This window comes from Caretta caretta, chromosome 27 (genome assembly GCF_965140235.1).
Source record: "Caretta caretta isolate rCarCar2 chromosome 27, rCarCar1.hap1, whole genome shotgun sequence".
NCBI lineage: Eukaryota > Metazoa > Chordata > Testudines > Cheloniidae > Caretta > Caretta caretta.
This window is the reverse complement of record NC_134232.1, coordinates 13,565,339-13,588,153: the sequence shown is the minus strand read 5'-3', so window position 1 is coordinate 13,588,153 and position 22,815 is coordinate 13,565,339. Positions and strand designations below refer to the sequence as shown.

At 65.0% G+C, this 22,815-nt stretch overlaps 1 protein-coding gene and 1 long non-coding RNA gene across 2 annotated transcripts; one reads left to right on the top strand and one right to left on the bottom strand.

Moving 5' to 3' along the window:
• RAPGEFL1 (Rap guanine nucleotide exchange factor like 1) lies at window positions 1-22,598 on the bottom strand. The gene is made up of 15 exons (XM_048829738.2): window positions 22,166-22,598; window positions 13,586-13,664; window positions 12,495-12,645; window positions 11,888-11,985; window positions 11,430-11,542; window positions 10,507-10,674; window positions 9,592-9,689; window positions 8,519-8,641; window positions 7,704-7,882; window positions 7,138-7,228; window positions 6,042-6,092; window positions 5,010-5,097; window positions 4,124-4,188; window positions 2,219-2,273; window positions 1-1,715 (listed from the first exon to the last, which is right to left on the bottom strand). Exons 1-15 carry the CDS (start codon window positions 22,581-22,583, stop codon window positions 1,594-1,596), a joined length of 1,899 nt encoding a protein of 632 aa, XP_048685695.2. The 5' UTR covers window positions 22,584-22,598; the 3' UTR covers window positions 1-1,593.
• Window positions 12,559-16,793, top strand: LOC142070199 (uncharacterized). The gene is made up of 3 exons (XR_012666206.1): window positions 12,559-12,645; window positions 15,301-15,409; window positions 16,269-16,793. It is a non-coding gene; the product is annotated as an uncharacterized LOC142070199 (long non-coding RNA).
• Window positions 22,599-22,815: the final 217 nt, after the last annotated feature.

The following is a 22,815-nucleotide window of genomic DNA, read 5'->3' as shown; positions in this document are numbered from 1 at the left end:
TTTTCTTTTAAAAAATAAATTTACAATTAAGAGAGCATTTTGGTACAAAACATATACATTCTCGTGTTAGGCCAGGGAGCCGCCCAGGCCGCAGGCGAGACCCTCAGCCGTGACAGAAACAGAAAGACCCTGAATATACATAAAGAGAACCTCCTCGGGATGTTTACCGCGCGACCAAAAGGATAGGTACAAAACTAGAATTGCGGGGAACATTGTTCTGGGGCTCCCCCGCCCACCTGCTGCCCCTCGCAACCACCTCACCCCACTCTTGATGCCCACTCCCGTAGGCTGCTATCCTCTCTGCATACTGCCATGGGGGCTCCTTGGGGCCAGATGCAGCTGGCTGTAGGGAGTGGCTCCCATCCTGCCAAGGGGCACGATGTGTGTGTGGGGGGAGGGGGGTTGGGGTTGGCTTCATCCCAGGTGAAGAGTCCCTGCTGTAGCAGTGGGGGGTGGCTGGGGGCCGGGGCGTTAGGGCCATGCTTCAGGACACGAGCAGCTCTGTGGAGCAGACAGGCAGGGTTTAAAGGCAATGCGGTTACACAACTGCCCTTAGCGCCGGCCCAGGCAGACTGGGGACCCTGCCCTTGGCGTAGGTAAGCGAGGGGCAGAGATGGGGGAGAAGCTGGGGGGCAGGTGGAGTCTAATGGGAAAATAAACCCAGCCCCAGAGCACTATGAGGGCCACATAACCCCCACAGGGGGCTCTGCCTGCCCTCCCCCTGCCAGCCCATGTATGAGGTTCAGAAAGCTGTTGAAGGGATTTAGGGCTCTAGCTCCGGTGGCTCCTACTTTCCACTCTGTAGCTCACAGGTTCAAACCCCACCTGTGTCAGGTACTGCAGCCAAACTCCTAGGGACCAAGGCACCCCGGGCAGGTGGGGACAACCCATAATTTTGAAACTAGAGGGACGTGAGGTGCCTGCAGCTGGACTGACTCTGGGGGACAGAGGCATGGGAGCCAGGGCTTCTCCCCAGCACCCCAATGCTGTTTCCCCTGGGGGGGGGGGAGCTTTGCATTCTGACATGTACTGAGAGCACCCCAGCAGAGGGGGTCTGAGAGCTGGCAGGGGGTGATGCAGTCACAGCTGCTCTGGCTGGGGAAAGGAGGAAAGGAGGGAAACACACATGGGTGGGAGAAGCAGGAGGGATGAACCCAAGAAGAGAGGACAGGAACAGAGAGAGAGGGAGCTGGGACCCTGTAGAGGGGGCACAGGTCCCCTTTGTTTGCCAAGGGGAATGCTGACCCCACACCACATGCTGCCCCTCACCCCACCTGGCTCCAACCCACCCCACTGGCACCTGGCAGAGGGGACAGTGTCTCCTGCCCATGCCCTGGTCTCCCAGACCGTGCCCTGGGCGCCTGGCCCAGAGTTTAAAGCTAGACCGAAAGCCAGTCCCGGCCCACCCCGTCTGCGCAGCAGGGGTGTCCCCTCCTACCCCCTGATGGGGAAGGGCCATGTGTTTAAAGTCCAGCCGGCTCTGTAAACCACAAAGTGCCCGTGGCTCTCCGCGCACAGGGGCGTCCAGCGAGCCGGGGCCGCGGCCAGCCAAAGTGCTGTAGTGTGACGGATCCAGCGCCCCCCGGGCTGTCACTAGCTGCTCGCCTCCAGTTTGTAGGAGAGCTCAAAGAGCAGGTTCTGATTGTCGATCACCTGGAACTGGCGCACGTAGGCCTTGGTCTGCAGCTGGCTGGGCGACGCCTCCAAATCCAGGCCTGCGGGGGAGGAGAAGTCAGGGCGCATGACCCGGGAGCCAGCAGCAGGAGGCGCTGCTCTCCCTCCCCTGGTGGAACTCACCTCGCCTGGCTCCCGCCCGCATGAGAGAGGACGGCGGGCTGCTTGCTGCCCTGGGGCTAAGCATGGCGGCTGCCAGGCGGGCCCTGGCACAGGTGGCCTGACCGGGCCAGCTGGGAAGCTTCCCTGAGAACCAGACAGGCCAGCCTGAGTCGGCTTTCGCACAGGTTTATGGCCCGGGCAACAGATCTCTGCCGCTTGGAAGGTGGCAGCTTTCATTTGTTCCCATGCTGGGCAGGTTTCAGAGCAGTAAACCAGGGGCAAAGGCCCCACCCCCTAAGTCACCCTGGCTGCCAGTCCCAGCGCCCCCCAGTCGGGATCTGCAGTCTGGGGAAGCAGGGAGCTCCGTGGGGTAATGACGCTGCCCTTCCTGTCCCTGGAGCGCAGCGCGGGGGGGCAGCCTGTGGGAGACGCTCATACTCACACAGGGGACGGCTGCGATACTTTCGGATTGTCCTCACTTTTTCGGCGATTGAGTGCTGCAAAGGAAGGCAGCCACGTGGTTAACAGCCTGGGCGCTGGGCCTGGCCCTGGGGCAGCCCAGGCCCCAGCAAGGGCCTCAGGACCGTGGACCCAGCCCCCCAGCCGGGTACAGAAACGAGACCGGCAGTCAGGGCAGTGAGCCGTCCCGCGCCACAGCTGGGAGAACCCACCTCATCCCACAGGGGACAGGCACCGACTCTGCGCCCACCCTGCGCCCGGGCGCCCAAGGAGCCCGATCCAGTTGGCTCTACCCCTGCAGGTGTGTTAAATAACAAACAGCTGGTCGAAGCCCTCCACGCACAGGCAGCAGAGGGCGGTAGACACCCCAGCCAAGACACACACAGGGGCTCAGGTGCAGGCAGGGGAGGGGATTTGGACCCAGCTGTTGGTCTCTCGCAGCACCCGGGAGCCCCACCAGTGCCAGGAGCAAGGCTGCCTCTGCCGTCCCGGCACCCATCATTCCTTGCTGCTGCCCTACAGGGGCTGTGACCTGCAGGTCGCGCAGGGGAAATTCCACCCCGGGGGTTGATTTAGCGAGACCTGGGCCCCGGTTTCCTACACCAAGCACCTAGACAGGGTGCCTGGATCCCACCAGGGGTGGGTGAGAGGGAGCTCTGAACTCCAGCACAGCACAGCACCCAGCACAGATCCAGGGGGGACCCAGGCAGGTGAGACGCCCGCCCCGGGGCGCAGGCTGAGCCGGGAACCCTGGGGTGCAGGGAACTGCTGCATTGAGCTGCCAATCCGTAGGCAGGGACGAGGCTCCGAGGGGACAGGATGCCGTGTGGGGTATGGTCATGCCCACGTGCCCAGGGCAAGGCCGCCCGAGTTTGCTGCGGAGACCCAGGGTGCCGCCCCCTGCCGGCTCAGCACCGCCCCAGCTGAAGGGCACTGACGGGCTGCGTTAGTCGGGGAGCGACCCGGCGCTTTGCTCGGCAGCCAGCCCAGAGCCCCATGAAACCTGAAGAGGGGTGCCGTGGCAGGAGGGGATCTCTCAGCCCAGCCGCCCGGAAGCTACGGGCCAGGTGGGGGGAATTCTGCTCGGTGGCTAAGCGGCAGCAGCTCCGTTTACACCAGCTCAGGAAGTGGGACATACAGCACAGGGGAGTCGAGCTGGACAGATGGGCAGATCGGGCCAGAATCTCCCCAAGGGCAGCAGGCGCCCCCCAGCCTGGCCATGGCCCGTTCTCTGTGCCGAGCTGCGGCCCAAGGACCCCATGAGCCGAGCGCCTGGCACGTCCCTGGAGGGGCTGCGGGACTGAGTGCGTAGCCATGGCAACACTGGCTCCATGCAGCAGCCCCCCCCCCCCCCCCCCGTGCTCCACCTCCGCTGGCTGCGGCACTCCCGGCCCCCCCGCGCCTGCGCCAGGCTGAATATTGCATGAAGGACGTTCCCAGGACAACGCCAGTTAATCTCGCGGGGGGTGGGGGGGCACTGCAGGGGGCTGGGGCTCTGCCACCTGGGGTCCCATCCAGACAAAGGCAGAGCTCGCTGCCCTGCGGGTCCGGTGCTGCAACGCCCCCCACCCCACCCCAGACACCAGCTGTTCTCAGAGCCAGGCCAGGGGCTTGCAACAGGCACACGGGGCGGGAGCCGTCGCCATCTCTGCTATTGGCCTGCTGGGTGATGCGGGCCAGGTCCCATCCCTGCTCTCTGCCTCAGTTTCCCCTCCCACCCTGTGTGAGCTCCTTGAGGCAGGGACGCACTCTGTGCGTAACACACGTCACAGAGGGGAAGGGCCTTGCCAAGGAAAGAACCCAGGTGTCCGGGAAAATGAAACCCACTGGGGAGAACTGGATCCAGGGGTCTCTTCCTCCAGGGGGTCGGAGGAGGGGGGCGACTCACCAGTTTCTCCACGTTCACTAGCCCGTCCAGGAGCGTCTTGCTGCCCTCGTGCACAAACGTCAGGTCTGGGGGGCAAAGGAGGAGGGACGAGGTGAACGCAGGCAAGATGGACTCTCTCCTCCCCCGCCCGGATGCCGTGCTGGCCCGGGTCTCAGCCCCTTCTCCCGCTCTGTGGGCACCTGGCTGGGAGATCCCCATGCCCCAGTCCATAGCTCTGCAGGCAGCGGGCTTCCCAGGGCTGCCGGATCCGGAGACTCTGCTTGAGGGCAGGACACAGCCCCCAAGAGTCCCAGGAATCAGCTGCTTCTGGGGTGGAGCACGGCAGCTGTCAGTGGACAAGGGAAAATCCCGGGCGGGCAGCAGCGGGGGAGGGAGGGGAGCAGGCAGGGCTCACTCTGCCCAGTCGAAATGTGGCCAGGGGCAGGAGGCCCTTGTTGGCCAGGAAGGGCTGTGGGGTCACCAGGTTTTACCACCTCCTGGGAGCGACAGCAGGTCAGGCAGCCCAGTGCCTCCTGACACCGCCCTGGGGCAGTGGGGTCAGCACTGACGGTGAAGGGAACATGCCCCCTACTGAGCCCTGGGCCCCGCTCCCTGCAGCACAGCTGGGGAAACTGAGGCACCAAAGAGGGAGGGGAGTTGCCCAAGGTCACCCATGAGACAGCAGCAGAGCCGGAAGCCCTGTCCAGCAGCCCCCCAGCTGTAACCACTAGGCAATGCTTTCCTTGCACAACGAGGTGCAGACACATGGGCCCTCGGCTGCCAGGATTGGGTCCCTGCGTGGCCACGAGCTCTCTGGGGAGGGGGCAGTGGGGAGCGCCTCCCAGGAGCCCCCAGGCCTCCCCAGGGAGGGACTGTACCTGGCGCTCCCTGGCGGCCCATGGCTCACCTTTCAGGATGAGGGGCACGAAGGGGATGAGGGGCGGGTTCATCTTGGAGAGGACTTCCCGGTAGGTTTTGTGATTCCGGCAGGGGTCCTGCAGGGGGCGGGGAGGGAGGACAGGTCAAGGGGGGGTGCTCCGGGGAACCCCGGCCTGGACACCCCAGAGACGCTGAACAAGGGGCTGGGCTCTGCAGGTCGAGGGCCAGGAAGAGAAGAACCAGGCAAACCCCTCGGGGGACCCAGACCCACCCGGCTGAGCCTGGCCACACTGTGGCACATGGGGTCACGCCGGCGTCAGCCCCGTTGCCACCCAAGGCTCCGCTCTGGGCAGCCGGGCCGGTGGCTAAGATCACAGCGTTGGCAAGGCCCAGCCCCCCGCGAGGGGGTCTCCAGCCGGCCGGCTTGGCACAGACGAGGCAGCACGGCCTAGTGCACCCAGCGCGGCTGCCTCAGGGACTCGCCGGTTCCAATCCGCCGGTGCCTCCGGGTAGGAGCCAAGTGCTGTGCACTCAGCACGGGTGGGGGAACCCGCCTATGTCCCCGACACTCAGACGCTGAGCGAGGGGGCAGATGCAGTCCGGTGTTGGGGGCGAGAAGGCCGGGCTGGGAGGACGGTTCCTGCCGTGGCACCACGTTATCCACACCACCTCTCCACGGCAGCCGGGGGCATGTGGTGCGTATCTCTCACCCGGCTCACGGGATTCCCAGCAGGAGGCGCTGGGGGGCCACCGGTCGCCTCGCCCAGCACAGGGGCGAGGCCATTGACCGGCTAGTCCCTGGCCCTGTTTGTGTTTTCCCTCCTCTCAGCCGCGTCCTTGGGCTGCTAGTTAACTCCGAGGGGAGATTCCCGCTGGGGGCCCCCGGGAGCGGAGCCGCAGGGGACCGTTTCCACCCCCTCCCTTTTCAGCCCCCACCCCGCCCCTGTGCGGGTGCCAGGTTACCCAGGTACCCATGGGTGCCCAGTCCTGCCCCCCCAGCACCTTGGCACAAGAGCGGTGAGCGCCCCACTCAGCCAGCCCCCCGGGGCGAGGGTCTCACCGTCAAAGTCTCAAACTTCCGGAACAGGTTCTTAAACTTGCCCGGAAGCTTCTGAAAAACAAACGGAACCGTGAGTGCCCAGCCCCGGGGCCAGGTTCAGACCCCGCCGCCCAGCACCCCTGTGCCAGGAGGTCACTGCGTGTGCCAGCTACGTGCGCACTGGGGGAAAGGTGCCACCGGCTCAGGCTGGCACATGGGCATCATGGGGGACTCGCCTCCATCGCAGGGCGCCATCCCTGGGCAGCGAGGTGGAGCGGGGTCACCGGGCCCCAGGGAGGGGGCGGGGAGGCTGCTGGAGCTCAAGAATGCGCAGCTAATCCCCGTCTGGGCAAGGCTCTCTTGTGCAATGGGCCAGGCCCTTGTTAGCAGAGGGAGGGGCCTGGGGTTTATTTCCTGGGTTTGTTTACTTGGAGGGAGGAAAAGGAAGATAAACAGCAACCGGGATCCCCACACACTTTGCAGCTGCGGAAGGAGCCATTTCCCCCAGCACGGAGATGCAGCCACCTCTGGGGTGGACCACGGCAGCTGCTTGCACAGCCGCGGAGCAAGGCTGCATAGCCTCTCTGGGCAGGGAGGGCAAGGCACTGCGTACTCGGCTGAAACCACAGGGGCAAGGCTGGGTGCAGGACAGGGCTGGAATTGAGCCCGGGCATCGGGGTTAAAAGCCAACTCGGATGCAAAGGGCAGTCGGCAGGGTCTTTAATGCCTCCAAAACAGTCCCAACCTCGGAGAGACAGCAGCCCGGGCCCCCTAGCACCTGGCTCGGGTCAGCATGGACTACCAGGGGAGTGCGCCCTCTACTGAGCCCTCACCCCAGTCCCTGCAGCACAGCGCCCCGTAGCGCCTCCCTGGGGTCAGCACTGACTGCCAGGGAAGGGCGCCCCCTACTGAGCCAGCAGCACCCTGGGTTCTCCTTAGAGGTCTCCCTTCCAAGCACGGCGCAGGCTGGGTGCGGTCCATGACGTGAGGTCACTGCCAGTCGGGGCAAAGCGACCCGGCTGGCTCAGATGGGGGATGGGGAGCCCTGCCCTGACCGATGGGGGGTCCCAAACCCTGGGCCGACAAGCAGAGACCCACACTCCTGCTACCCCCTTACCTCCCAGGTGAGCCGTAACCGGCAGACGGCCGCGTTGTCCAGCCCCATCACCACGGCATAGAATGACAGCATGTCCTGGTTCTGCTTGCATCTGGGGACACGGAGCAGGAGACTCAGGGGCCAGCCGCTAACGGGTTAAAAGGGAGAGAGATCCTGCCCCCCAGCCCAGCGGGAGGGGTAAGGGGCGTGCAACCTGCAGCCCTCCAGCTGGGCAAGCTCTAGGCATGGGGTCATCAGGACCCTGGGGGCAAGTGGAGGGCAGCCCCATGACCAGTGTCCCCAAGCCCCTGCGGAATCCCACCCCCCCCAGCACTCCAGTCCCGGCCCTGGCGGTGCCAGTCAGGGGCCCGGCAGCCTCCTGCCGCATCAGCACCGACATCCACGCCTGACCTGCCTTACACGCTGTCCCAGCTGCCCACGCAGGAGAGACGCCCGGCAGCACAGAGCTGAGGCCGAGGGACCAGGGGGCTGGGACTGCAAGGAGGGGGGCCCCCCCGTCCATAGCACCCGCCCCAGCCCCATGCAGGGCCCCTCGGTCCCGGCAGCGGGCAAGACGCGGCGCTCACATGGCTGCAATCTTGATGAACTTCTTGAGCAGGTGGGCGCGCTTCCCCAGCGCCTCGCACAGCAGGATCTCGGTGGCCACCCAGTGCTGCACCTCACTGCAGCGTTGTAGCAGCAACTCCAGGTTGGCAGTCTCCCGCCGGCCCCGCTCCCCGTGGAAGACGTAGTCCACAAACTCCAGCTGCAAACCACGGGAGAGGGGCGCGGTCGGTGTCGCGCCACGCCAGTGCGCCACGGCCTGAACCCTGAGCTCCTGCCGGTCAGCCTAACCCCGTCCCGTAACCAGCCCCCAACCCTCAACCCTGCCCCTGCCCCCTCCTGTATAGGAAGTCTTAGCAAAGCCCCCTACACGCTTCCCCCCGTCAACTACCGCCAGACTCGTGTCACCTACGGGCCAAACAGCTGTTTGCTGGGAACAGCATTTGCTGCCTGCTGTCCTAGGCTGGACTCAAACCAGCAGCGAGGAGCAAAGGCCCCATCTCAGAGCTGGGCACCCCACAGAAGAGACGTTCGATTCCGTGGAGAGCGTCGTGCCGCTTTCCATTTTTGTGCGGGAATCTCAGATTTTGTTGACCCGGCCGGCCCATTGCTCCCGTTTGCAGCGGCCGGGTTCGGAGCCTACAAAAACGTGGACGAAATTTTTCAACGAAAAATGGGCGGGGGGTGGAGAGGGGGGATTGTTTTTGTCAATTGTTTTTGGCTTCCCCAGCATGCTCTGCTCCGTGTCTCCTCCCCCTGCCCCCCATGTCTCTCCACCATGTGCCCTGCAGCCCTGCACGCAGGCTTGGGACCTGCAGGCCAGCCCCTCCGACCTCACCTCGTGGATGCAGCGGAAGAGCTCCCAGTGAAAGGCCGTCAGGTGATTGGCTATTTCCTCAGCCTCCGCGCGGTGGATCTCAGTGTCGCCCGGCGAGACCTGGATCTCCTCGGGGAGCGGGACCTGTCGGGGGTAAGGGGCGAGACTTGCCATGAGGCTGCAGCCTCAGGCTAATTGTGCGGAGAGGGGGCAAGGTGCCTGGGCTATTGGCCTCTGTAGCAGCCCCCCCTCCCCCTCGGTGGGCCGTGAGAAAAGCCACTGCATTCAGGGCGGGGAGTTTCTCCCCCCACCCACATGCTCAGAAGGGGAGAGAACCACACAGCTAAAGCGACCAGACCCCAGTTAAATCACCCGCTCACGCAGCGCTGCCCCAGTAAGCCAGTGGCACTGTGGCCATATGTCCCTGGTACAAAGGGCACCTGCATGCGCTATGCAGGGACTGCAGCGAGGTCCAGCGGTCAAGAGGTGACTGGCGGCCTTGGGTGGGAAAGGCGGTCTTGCCTAGTGGTTAGATCCTGGGGGCCCTTTAAGATTTCATGATGCTTTTTGCAAGCGACGGGACATCGACCCCAGGGCTCTGGCCACGTCCCAATCCCCGGGGACTTTGCTTTGTCTCCTGCAGCTTCAGCTGGATACAGGATTTCTAAATCCCCACCCTGCGCTGTTGTGCAGCGTTGTGGTGCACTGCCAAGCAGCTGCCGTCCCACCCCAGAGGTGGCTGCATTTCACTGCTAGCGCAGTGATCTCAGGGTTAAGACTGGTTTCCAAAAGCCCTGGGATTCCCCTTCAGGATGAATGAGAACCACGGGAGATCAGCAATCCGTCCCCAGGGTTGGCAGGGGCGGGGATGGCTGGGACATGGGGAGCTGGGGGGGTGGAATCTGCCAGAGCCCCGCCGAGGGGAGGGCAAGGGAAGTAAAACAAGCAGGATTCTGGGCACCAGCGTCCCCAGCTCCCCCTCTGGTTTGTGACACAGCTGGCACCATTTGGCTGCCTCTGGACTAACAGGCAGGAAGCCGGGTTCTGCCGTGGGCGGCCCCTGGCGCGTGCCCTGGGCGGGGCGGGGCTCTCACCAGCGACTCGATGGCGTCCTTCGTGCAGGCGAAGAGGTGGCTGTTAATGCCCAGGGTGGTGAAGACACACTCCTCGCTGGGCTGCAGCACGGCCTTCTCTGGGGGCAGGAGAGACGGGGGCTGGGGTCAGTGTGTCAGCCCACCCCCACCCCCCGTCTCCCAGCCACACTGCCCCCTCCCTCTGCCCTGGGGGTGCGGGGCGTAGGACCCAGGGGCCAATCAATGCCAGTCTCTCTGCTCATAAGGGGGGCTGGCTAGTGCCCAAAGGTTTGTGACCCAGGCTCTGGGACCTGCCAAACTCACTGCACCTCAGCCAGCAAATGAATGGCCATCAGGCTCTGCCCCCCCGGCCTGGAATGGGAAGGGGGTGGTGGTGGGCTCATGCAGGGTCCACATTTCTCTGGATCTGTATCAAGGGGCCTCTCGGAGCCACCAGACCCTGGAATGCCCCAGGCGGGGGTCAATTCCCCCACCCATGAGCTGGCAGCAGCCAGGGCCAGCTGTAAAATACCCTTTCTGCCCAGACCCCCGCGGGGTAGCGGGTCTCTCCTTCCTGCAGCCCCTTTCACCCATGTCTATCCAGGGTTGGCACCAGCCCGTCAGCTGGAGATTGCAGAGGTCTGGCGTTGCCCCTGTGCCCCGATAACCACCCAGAGTGCCCCCTACTGGCACCCGGGGAGGACATCGCTGCAGGCTCCCTGGGGCAGGGGCCACGTTCTGCTCAGACCACGGAGGCCTCGGCGGTTCCGGCTCAGTGCATCGGGCGGACCTGGAGGGGGCTGGCACATCCTTGGTTTGATGCGCTGCAGGCAGCCAGGGGAAGCGATGCCAGGCCGGACCCTGCCCAGTCATGACCCTCCGAGCCCCAAGGGAAGCTGGAACATGCCTTGCACTGAGACCCCCTAGGCCAGTCACCTCCAGACGACGCCACCGCTACCAGGGCGAGGGCTTCCTCGCGGGCGCCCTGCTCCTGCGAGTACTGCAGCTTCTCCGTCACCGCGGCCAGGATGTCCTGCACCGAGGCCGAGAGGCGGCTGCGGATGGTGACGTAGGAGTGATCGGGCATGTACACGCGGCAGAAGACTGCAGGGAGACAGATGAGGGAGGGGTAAGAGGGGGGGGCTGTGGATGACCGGGGCCGGGGTGTGCTGCTGTGGGGGTGGAATTTCAGCCACATCCCCGTTGTCCCATCGCCGGCACCCCCCGAATGGAGCGGGCAGCAAGGTCCCGCTCTCGTGAGCCCGCGGCCATACCACCCCATTGATGGGCATGGGGGGCAGGGGATGTGTGCGGAGGGGCCCCCCGGCAGGGGCTCTGCTGGCAGGGTCACTTGGGGGCTGCTGTTGGCTTGGGGCGGGGGGAGATCAGACATGGGGGCAGCTCACAGTTCGTTCTCAGCATCACTTTGCACCCTCCCTCCCAGGCTCCCAAAGCATTTCCTGCTTGCCCAGCCACTTTACAGATGGGGAAACCGAGGCACAGAGCGGGGAAGGGACTTGCCTGAGGTCTCCCCGCACTACCCAGTGGGGGCAGGGCCCACATTTTACACCCCCAACAGCCACTCTGGCAGCTCGCCCGGAGCCTTGGGGCTGCCCCCAGCCCACGCAGAAACTGACGCAATCACAATAACGAATGCAGGCAGCAGGCACGTCATCCCCCCCCCCCGGTGCCAACCACCCTCCATCGGGGGGCAGGAACCCAGCGCTGGTGACTGGGGCCAAGCAGCTACATCCTCCCCCCGCGGGAGGGAACCCAGACATCCTGCCTCCCAGCAGGGAATCGGATTCTGCTCGCCGTGCCAGGCCGACCACTCGGACCCCCGCCACCACCACACTCACTCTCATCCGAGCCCCGGAAGGCCACCCTGGTCTGGAGGCAGGAGTCGATGCGCCGGAAGTGCCGGAAAAGCGGCTTGACCTGTTTGCTGGGTGGCGGGATCTCCTCGGGCACCCTGCAACCAAGCAGGGGCAGGTCAGGGAAAGGGGCAGGATGTAGGGGAATAATGCCCTGTGGGGGATGGGAGGCTGCAGAGTGGGCATTAAGCCACACTTGGTTTTCACGAGGCCCTGGCCCCCCCAACAGAAATATCTTTGGGTGCCATCTAGTGTCCCCCAGTAGTCCTTTGCACCCAGGTCTGGGTACCAGCACGGCACCAGCCGGCTTAAGGGGGCCCTGAGCCCGGATCAGGGCCTCTTGGCGTTATCGTCACGCTGCTCATAGCGAGGGTGCAGTCGCAGGGCCGCGGCTCGGGGCAGCGTCGCTCCAGTTAACATGGCGGGGACCCCGTGTCACTCACTTGAGCTCCGCTCTCTCCACCAGCTGGTGCAGTCTCAGGATCTCGTCTTCCAGCTCCGGGTAGAGGGAGACGTCTTTCATGATCAGCAGGTAGAGATCCTGCGGGGGGGCACAGGGAGGGGGGTCTTAGGCTGCCCAGCCAGCAGGGCTCCCCCAGCTCAGATCTGGCCTGGCATTGCCCTGAGACACTAGGGAACAACCCCCCGCCCTGGCCATGGTCAGCACTGGTTTTCTGGGGGGGCGCAGCCGAGCGGATTGCAGGGCTCATGTTCCGGCTACTGAGCGACACATCACCAGAGATACTCTCCCTGGGGCAGGGGGTCCCTGGGGTATCGGAACCCCACACACAGTTTGGGGGGGAATTAAATCTACTAGGAAGAATCAGGGCAGCCCGGTGGGGGCCAGTGGGGCAGCCCAGAGAGTGAAATTGACCAGCCTGGCCAAGCGCAGAGGGTTAAACAGAGGTGGGCAGAGAGGATCCGATGACCTCCCCCCCCCCCCGCAGTGACAGACCCAGGGTTGTCCTGCTCTGGGCTGGGACCCCCCACCCCTCGAGGGCTGGGAAGGAGGGTAAAGCTGCCCCCCCCCGCCCCCCGACCGCCACGGACCTTGATGACTTTCCCAGCGCTCTCCTCCTCCTGCAGGATGCCCTTGTAGGTCTCCAGGAAGTGCAGCAACACGGTCAGCACGGCCCGCTTCCTCGGGCGCGCGTCGCTCGCCGCCCAGCCAGGCGAAGGGCCCCCCGACGCCAGCAGAAAGGTGGGCACAGGGTTAAGGGAAAAGAGACCAGGGAGCTGGGGGAGGGGAAAGGGGCTGAAAGTCTCCCCTGGGGGAAGAGGGGCAACCAGCCTCTGGGGCAACGAGCGCCCTGGCTAGCGCAGCGAGAGAAAGGGGCCGGGCTGCGGCGCCGGACACCTGGGTTCATTTCCCAGCTGCCCCCCGGGGACAGATGAGCTCAGCTCTGGAGGCGGGTGCTGAGCGCCCCGGGCCCTGCTCTGCACGCCGTGGTTCCACAGGGGGGGCAAACAGGGGTAACCCCGCGGGGGGAGGCGGCGGGACAAGCGTCTGAGTGAGCTGATGCGAGTTTCACTCGAGCACGCCTGGCCCGGAGATGGGGCACATTCCCTTGGGGAACGAACCAGGGCACCCGGCCAAAGCGCCACGTTGGCTCCTTCCACCTCCTCTCTCCTGGTCGACTCTGCTCCAGGTCAGGCCACGAGGGGAGCCACGGGCATCCCGACCCCGGCCCTCCCTGGCGTCGCCGTCCACAGGGACCACGCCGACACACGGGCAGCCTGGCACGAATACACGTCAGCAGGCCGGTGCTCAACCCTACCATAACAAACCGGCCCAGCTCCCACCCTGCTCTCAGGAGCAAACCAGCGTGCAGAGCACAGCTCCTCACGGGAGACCCTACAATAACAAACCAGCTTCTACCCGCCGTGGAGGAAACCAAGTATTCACCCCACGGGATTTCCAGTTCGAGCTTCCGCCGGTGCTATGGAAAATCACAGCCAGGGCATGGCTGCGCCCGACATCCCCACGGCGAGCGAGCGCCTCCCGCTGCAAGCAAATGGCCGGGCAAAGGCGCGCCCCCCCGAGTCCAGCCCCCATCAGCTGTGGAAAGGGAAGAGGCGAGATCAGACCCCCCTGCCCATCCCCACTGCCCCCAACCTAGGGGCCTTCCCCCGAAGGATATCACTGGTGCAGCTCCTGCAGCAGGCGCTCGGTCGGCAGGAAGAGCGAGTGGGTGAGAATGACGTCGTCCAGTAGCACGTCTAGGAGAGAGACGGACACGGGGTTGGGGGCTGCGTGGGGCAGGCGGGCGGCACCCTGTGCCCACGGTGCCTGCCCTGACGGTGGCACGGCCGGGCCACGCATCCACTGGCGGACGCACAAACACCGCGAGCACGGCGTTAGTCACAGGGAATTGGCCCCATCCCTTCCCGGGGGGGGGCAGGTAGTAGGTTAAGCGCACGTGTGCCACCCTCGCACGTGTGCACACACACACACACACACACACACGCACGCTGCCCTTGCACACACGGTCCCTCAGGCGCACACACGCCTGCATCGAAGCTATTTCCAATCGCTTGGCCTGAGCCAGGGCTCGGGTGAGTTAACAGGGTCGACGCGGAGGCCCCGGGCCGGGCTCACAACTCGGGGAGCTCGGCCCCCGTTGCTACAGGATAATCTCACGTTGCTCTTAAGAAGGGTGGGCTGGCATTGTTAGCCCAGCTGGGGAAACTGAGGCGGGGCCGTGGGGAGGACTCGCTCAGTCCCAGCGCCATGCATAGAACCAGGCGTCCTGTCACCCACCTCCTGGCGCTAGCGATTGGGCAGCAGCGCCCAGCTCACCCGCTTTCCCCAGGGGGCCGGCCTGGAGGGGCGGTGGGGGCAGCCTGTTCGGTCCCTGACCTCCCGGGGTGCACTGGTATCGATTCCAGGCTGTCCCCGTGCCAGGAATGCTGTGACTCACCCCCTGCACATGGACTCTGCCCCCAGCCCCCGCTCTGACCTCCTCCTCCACACCAGGGGCCAGCGAGGGCTCTGCAGAGGGGGTTCTCTGCACCCACGAGCCACGGCCCCCCACTGCTCCTTGATCCAGTCCAGACCCCTCGCTAGGCGAGCTCCTGGCACGACCCCGGGGGCAGCAATGCTGGGTGATGCCAAAATGTCCAGCACCCACAGCAAACCTGCAGACCCGTTTGTCTGTAAACGAGTCACCCTCGCATCCACTTCCTACACCCCCCCATATACCTCACGCTCCATATACCCCCCCACTCACCCCTTCATACCCCACCTATCCCCCCACCCACTTCCTACACCCCCAAATACCTCACCCACCCACTTCCTCTACCCCCCATATACCTCACACTCCATATACCCCTCACCCACCCCTTCATACCGCACCCCATATTCCCTCACCCACTCCCCATATACCCCCACCCACTTCATATACCCCCACAGCACGCACCCACCCACTTCCTACACCCACCCCACCCCATATACCTCCCCACCCACTTCATACACTCCCCACACCCCACCCAGCCACCCACTTCATATACCTCCCCCCAAAACATGACATCACCCCCTGACATGCAGCAGGCAGGTGGGAATGGGGTTAAGGGAAAAGAGACCAGGGCGCTGGGGGAGGGAAAAGGGGCTGAAAGTCACCCCCTGACATCACTGACATGCAGCCACCTCTGGGGTGGAACACGGCACCCGCTGAAGGGGTCGAGTCCTGCCATTCCTTACTCAGACAAGCCTCCCCAGCGGGCACTTTGCCCGCGGAAGCCCAGCCTGTCCAGCGACGCCACGCGCCAGGCCAGAAAACGGGGGAACGAGCCTCTGGCGTCAGTCAAGATTAGCCAAAGGTTTTTCTCAAAGCAAATCCCTTTGGTTTTGTTTCAGGGCCTGCGGCGCTGAGCCCCGCTCGAGCTCCCGGCATCGCCCCGACATCAAAAGCCAGCGGGAGGCCGAGCGCCCGCCCCCAGCAGGGAAGCAACTTCACAGCAAGGAGGTGGGTGGCAAGGAAGGAAATTCATTCACTGCCTTCGTAACGCCATTGTGGGAGCGAGACGGTTCCCCACGCGAGGAGCCTGCAGTCAGAGCAGAGCACCCCAACTCGTAAATGCGCTCGGAGCCCACACTCCCCGCCCAGCCCCGAGACCCTGCCACCTCTAGCGTGCGGCCCCGCAGCCGACTGGAACAGCACAGCTTAGGGCAGGAGGCAAAAGAACAAAAGATCCCCACCAGCCGGCGCAGATCGTCTCCCCCATGACCGGGAGAAGCAGCCACCTCTAGGGTGGAGCCCTGATTTGTTTAACAGCACATGGGACAGGCAGGGGAAGGAAAATACTCTGTCTGCCGGAGGCTGCAGGGTGGGGTGGGTGTAGGCAGGAAAGCCAGGCTAACACACACCCCTAATATTAGTATTTGTAGCACCGGGTGTTGCTTAGAGGCCCGACCGAGACCAGCACCCTGTTGTGCCGGATGCTGCACAGAGACAGACAGGCCCTGCCCCGAGCAGGTGACAATCTAAGCAAACAAGAGAAGGGGTGGGAGGAGAAACTGAGGCACGGTGCAGGGCCATGACTTGCCCACGGTGACACGGCAGAGCTGGGAATAGAACTGTGAGTCCTGCCTCCCCGCCCAGTGTCCCTGCCACCAGGCCAGGCTGCCACAAGCCATCAAGCCCTCGCCAGTGAGTCTCAGGGCCTCTGACCACTGGGCCACGCTGCCTCTTGTCAGGTCTGGGACAAGCTCAAGCAGCCAGCACCTGACGCAGCCGTTGGGATCCCGGCCCGGCACACGCTGCTGCGGGCACTGCCGCTGGCTGGCTAATCGGCGCTGAAGGAATTCTACATTTCTCTCTGCAGGGGCGCAAGGTACCAGGGCCGGGGGAGACAACGAATGCAAACCCCAGGAACAGAGCAACCCCGCCAGCTGCTCAACCCCAGCCAAGCTGGCTCCCAGCCCCTTAGCGAATCCGGCTCCAATTAATGGACATGAGACAAGAGGCCGCCTCGCTAGGCCCCAGCGAGATGCCAGGCCGGCGAGGCCATGAGCAGCAGAGACCCCGTGGCATAGAGCGAAGGGACAGAGCCAGGGCTGGGCCCCACCTGCACTGACTCAGGGGCTAAGTCTGGGGGCGGGCGGGTTGAGAGGAGGGGACGGGGTATCAGCACGAACCCCATTCGCTGGGTCACTTCCATCGTAGGTCCGCGGGGGGGCCCGTCCCTTTGATCCCAGTCTGTGCAGCGCCCGGCCCGCCGAGCCCTGACGCAAGACTCAGGCTCCTGGCGCTGCCCCAGCGAATTCACAACAACAGGGCTGGGCCAGAGCGTTTAACCGTCCCAGGGCTCCACACCCAGGAGACGGGCGGGGGCTGAGGGGTCCTCTTGAGCCACCCAGGAAGGAGCAGAGCCCAGATGTCTCAAGTCCCAGTGGCTTGGTGTAACCACTAGTCCACATTGCCTCCCCCTTGGCCAGCGGCAGCACCCAGGGATCCTGACCGGGAGTCAGCTGCTCTAATCACCCACCGCCCGGCCCCAGATCTGGGAACGGAACCCAGGAGTCCCGACTCCCAGTCCCCCGCCCCCGCCCGCCAGCTGTCTTTGAACAGGGGGCAGATGGACGCTGGGGAACGGGGCCCCCCGCCCTGCCAGCTGTTTATTTAGAGAGCAGCACAACCTGAGCAGGGCAGGAGGCTCCCACCCACACCACGCCCTGCCTGCATGCCAAACCCTGCCCAAGGAGCAGCTCCAGGCCCACGGTCGCTCCAACAAGGGGTCGGTTAGCGCCCGGTGTGGGGCGGGTTCTGGGCCGCGGGCACCTGGCTCCCCCAGAGTCAGGGGGAGCGTTTCACAAAGGGCTTTTGCGGCAGAGTATAGAGAGTCCTGGGACCTCGCCAGCCCCGCTCAGCCCAGCTCCCCAGTGCCCGCTCCCTGGGGCCCACTCCCCAGTGCAGAGAGAGAAGCGGAATTGCCCAGGGGCTGGGGGGCGTTTCCCTGAGTGGGGGGAGGGGATTTTAACTGCCGGGGACCCTGGTTTGGCCCGGCGCCGGCAGGGTGACCTGGCCTCTCCCCTTTTCCACCGCTTGGAAGATCAGACCCCAGGTGGCTTCCGACACCAGGGCGTCCGGCTCCCTCCCGCCCAGTCCCCTTGGCTCTGCGCTGCAATTTCTCTGCCTTGGGAAGTCTGCCCCTACCCCTGCCTCGTGCCAGGTACCCAGGCTGGGCAAGCACTGCCTGGCAGCAGGGGCCAAGCGTGTCCTGGCAGGGCCAGCCCACAGGTGAACGCCGACACACCTACTGGGGCGGTCAGGGAAGCCAGGTGGGGTCTAAAGCAATCAATGAGCATCCTTCCTCGTGGCGCCAGCCAACCAGCCCGCTTTCCGCCCGCTCCCTCACGGTGCCCAGAGGCCCGAGGGAGGGACCATCTCGTACCCTGCCCCAACCGGGGCCTGTTCGCCTGATGTCGCCCTCCCCATGCTCAGCCTGCCCTGGGCGCGCGCTGGGAGAGGGCACCCGCCGCTGCCCAGCCAGGGCGGCAGGGGACCCTGCGGCCCGATGTCAGTCGGGAAGGGCTGCAGTGCAATCTCTGGGCGGCAGATCGGCCTCGGACCAGCCACAGCAAACTCCCACCTCCCCTGGCGCAGGGGGACCACCAGGGTTAGCCTAGTGCAGGAGACCAGGGCTCCCTCTGGCCTGGTATGCGACCCCTGCCACGCGGCCTCAGAACAGCGATAGTCAGGAGGCGTATTATCTAGAGCGCGCCCAGACTGGGCCCCATGGTGCCGGGTGCTCACAGATAGACAGTCCCTGCCCCATAGAGATCTCAGCCTAAGCAGACCCAGGGTGGGAAAGGAAACTGAGGCACGCAGAGAGGAAATGACTTGCCCAGCAGGTCAGCAGCAGAGCCAGGAACAGAAGCCAGGAAGCCAGCCCTGCCCCCTGAGTCACATTGTCCCTCCTCGGATGTCTCTCCTGCTGCACGGGCTCAGAGCAGCCATTAGCCCAGCAGCCCGTCTCAGACAGCAGCCAGGACAAGGCGCTACAGAGGAAGGTGCCTGGATGGACTATACAACCATGCAGTTCATGCCCTAGCCTGCCTCTAGGGGACATTCCTTCCTGACCCTGGGAGGGTTCGGGTTGACTTGTGCCCTGATGCATGAGGGTGTATATCCCTTAGCTAGGATTGCTGAAGGACAGACCAGATGTTCCTTCTATTGTCCCCAGGGGCTGAGATTGGGGATCTAGGGGCATTTGGGATCAGGGTCCCTTAAGGCCCTTGGAAAATGCCAGGGTACATATTTAACGCTTTCCTGAATCGTACCGAGCCCTTGACCATCCTGCTACACCTTGGGGCAGTGAGTCCCGCAGGCTAGGGGGTATCTCCGTGTATAAGAAAAGGGGATTTCCTGCTAGCCACATGGTCGGTTTGTCTGTTATATCTGAGCGGCTTCGTCCGCCCGTGGGCTCCCCGGCACGTATCCACTGAACATGCAGGGAGGTATCAGCTGCTTCCCTGCCGCGGAAGATGCAATGGAGCCATAAGAGACTCCGAGTGGGACAGGACAGCTGGAGGCTTCCATATGGCCTGGTATCTGCCCTAGGACCAAGGCAGACCGGGGATGGCCCCTTTGGCTTTTCCTTGCCATGGGGACCGTACCCTGGAGGACTCCCAGAGGCAGGGTCCTTCCTTCCCTGCCCCAGACACTCAGACCCCCCCCAGCCCCTCCCACCCAAAAACATTCCTTAAAGCGGAGAGAGGCTCAGCCGGCTCCCCCCGCCCTAGCAGAGGGGTTGTTCTAGCAAGATCGAGGCTGCCCATGGGGTTACCAGCCTGCTAGCTGGCTGCCGGGCTGGGAGCCTCTGGGAACACAGCGCCTCCTAGGGGACGCTCAGCACCGCCTGGGCAGTGGCCCTCGCCATGCATCGAGACCCCGCCAAAGCCAGGCGGGCAGAGCTAGAGGCCCAGGGAAATTCCCAAGGCAGGAACCCGTGTGCGGGGCAAGCCCATGCTCCAGAACAGCTGCAGGGTATTCGGCACCGTGCAGGCGCCCGGGGAGCGGGCGGGGGGGGCTGCTCCCTGCCCCGGGGCTCCCACCAGACAGCAGTTCTGAGCACCCAGGGAGTTCAGAGCAGCCCCTTACTGCAGCGAGGGGAGCTGGTCTGGGTGCTCCCAGCACCACTGCTCCTCCCCTGAGCCCCACAGGAGAAGGGGGCAACTCTGCCAGCCCCCCCCCGCCTGAAACACAGCCAGCATGACCCACTGGTACCCCCCACGCCCAGCCCCCTCTGTGAGCTGCTGGCCCCCACGGGCCCAGCCGCACTCTGAGGTGGGGACACAGCACCTAATGCAGGGAGGACGCAGGGTGTGGTTTAAAGACACGCCCAGGAGTCAGGATGCCTGGGTTCTATCCCTGGCTAAGGGAGGGAGTGGGGCCTAGTGGTTAGAGCGAATGGGGCTAGGAACCAGGGCTCCTGGGTTCTATTCCCAGCTCTGGGAAGGGAGCGGGGTCCAGTGGTTAGGGCAGGGAGGCCACGGAGGAGTCACTTGCCCTCTGCCAGTGGGGCTGCCGACAGCAGGGTGGCGAGTGCCTGGAGACCCTGGGATGGGAATCGTTCGGCAGGCACGTTGTTCTGGCTCAGGGCCAATGCCAAGCTCGGGATCAAAGCACTGCCAATCTGCACACGAGGTAACTCTGCACCAGTGAGCTGGAGATTAAGCAAATCCGTCACACAATGGAGCCAGGGCTGTGCTGCCAGGGTGGTCCTGCAATGAGGGCTGCGGGGCGGGGGCACCGAAATCCTTCTCTTCCCCAGGCTGGACCTGTCCTGACATTTCATCCCCTGCTTTATTGTGAAAATCCGGATAATTATACCCCACACTGCATTGGGAGGCGACGTACACGGAGGCACGTGTCCCGTGGTTACTACAGGGGACCGGGAGCCAGCGCTACTCCTTGTTCTGCTGTTGATGTGCTGTGCAAGGCTCCACCTCTCTTTGTGCCTCAGTTTCCCCATCTACACACAAGACAAGACTCTGCTCCTGTGAGGCTCTCATAGTGCTTCAATCACAAGTTAGCCCCACAGGCCCTTTGTGACACGGGTAAAGGGATCACTTCAGGTGACACTGAAATGCAGCCTCCTCTGGGGTGGAACACAGCAGCTGTTGAACAGCTGCATGGCCACCAGCATTGCTGGCATTGCCCATGCACTGGACAGTAGGGTGTGGGAGGCAGCCGGAGCAAAGACAAGCATCCAATCAGAGGGCTCTGCCACCTCCCAGAAGAGCCTCGATGGATGCTAAGGTCCCAGAGTCCTAGAACAGATGCCAGCTTCTCATCCTGCCCGGGATCCCCCCCGAGCCAGAGCTCAGAGATGGATGGGAGGCAGCAGGGCTTGCTGCACCCCACAGCCAATGCAGAGATGGTCCTGATCAGACCCACCCACACTGCTGCTAAGGTCCCAAGCAAAGGAGTGACAGCCCTTTCCCCGTGTGCCCACTGCACCCCCTGACTCGGGACAGGAACGTCCAGGCCAGATGGTGGTTTGTTCCCCCCCACACACACAGACACCCTTTACAGGGGACGTTCAAGGCGCAGAGGGTGAAGCTCTGGCTCACTGCAGGAGCTTTGCTACCGACTCCCCAAGTCTAATTCTCCAGCACCCGCTGTGCTGGAGGGGACTTGCACAGCCGGTGCCTGCTCCAGGCCTGGCTTTAGCTCCACAGACCCGAATTCCACCCCCCACGTCTCCCCTGAAGCCAAACGCTGCCAAGTGCTGCATCGCTGGCCTCAGCCAGGGGTCCCGCTCCCCGGCCCTAAACACCCGCCCAGACAGCCCAGCCTCGACTAGGCACAGGGGCAGGGCGAGGCCCGAGGGGCCGGGGCCATCTGCCACTGGGCTTTCAGGTGGGGAGCCCAAGGCGAGAGGGGCAGCCCATGCCAAGGATGGCCGAGGCTCCCGCTCCGGCGAGCTGCCTTCCGCGGCCACCCAGACAAATGCTGACAAACGTTAAAGATTAATGGGCGGCTCGAGGGGCAGCCGACACCATCTGGGCCCCGGCGGCACCGCCGGTCATTTCCGAGCCCCCCGCAGCCGAGCGTCTCCTGGGATCTTAGGGAGGCCCCGGGGCCGTGCTCGCCAAGGGCTGGAAAAGCCAGACGCTGCCCAGCTGGCCAAGGGGGGCCTTTCCAATGGAGCCCCCTTGTCCCCCCCGACAAGCATCCCTCTCTCTGGAGGGGTCCCCAGCCTCTGCCCCAGGCTCTCCCCTGACACGGCGCCTCCTGGCGGCTCCGATCTGCAATGGCACCGCAGACCACCACAGTGGCCAGCTCCTCGGGAGAGGTCCCTCCAGGCCCCCAGCCGGTTACTGTAGTGCAGGATCCCGCAGCCCGCATGTGGTTACCCCGGGCCCTGCCAGATCTACTAAGAGCCCAGCAGGTCCCCCTGAGCTTCCCCCAATGGCCTGACCCTCCCCCGCAGACTCCCTCCCCCACTGTGACAGCAACCAACCCCCACTTTCAACATGCACCTCATCCAAGGAGTCAGACCCTCTCTGCCACCATGGGCACCTGCTGACCCCCTGCAGCCCCCCTCCCGCTAAGGGCACCTGCTGACCCCTCTCCCCTGGCACCAGACCCTCTCCCCCTACCACCATGGGCTGACCCCCCCTCCCCTGGCACCAGACCCTCTCCCCCTACCACCATGGGCTGACCCCCCCCTCCCCTGGCACCATGGGCACCTGCAGCCCCCCCTCCCCTTACCTGCGCCGCAGCCCTGGCCGTGCGAGGTCGGGGCCCCCCCGAGCCGGTCCAGCAGCGCCCCCAGCAGGCGCTCGGGGCTGTCGGGCGGGCCCGGGGGCCAGCAGCAGGTGGCGGCGGGGTCGGGGCTGAGCGGCGGCTCCCCGCCGCCGGGGGACAGCTCCTCGGAGGAGAAGGACGAGGGGGACCGGAGGGCGGCGTCCGGGGGCCGCAGCTCCAGCCAGCGCCCGTCGCCGCCGGGCCGGGCCGGCTCCATGCCCCGCTCGGGCTCCTCGGCGGGCTCCCGGAGGAAGCCGGGCAGCAGCAGGCGGGAGACGCTGGGGCGGCGCTGCAGCCCCCCCGGCCCGGCCCCGGGCCCGGCCCCGGCCCGGCCCGCCAGGTGCGAGCCCTGCTTCTTCAGGAATTTCTCCAGCGGCTTCATGCCCGGCCGGCCGGGGCGCGCCGCGGGGGCGCACGGGGGGCGCACGGGGGGCGCACGGGGGGCGCCCGGCTCCGCGCTGCGCTCCGGGCCGGGGGGCTCAGGGGGCCATGGGCCCCGGCGGCGGGAGGGCCGGGCAGCCCCGGGCTCGCTCCGCGGCGCAGGCTCCGGGCCCCGCTGCGGGGGGCGCTGCGGCGGGGGGGCGGGCGGCGCTGCCCCGGCGCCCCGGGATGCG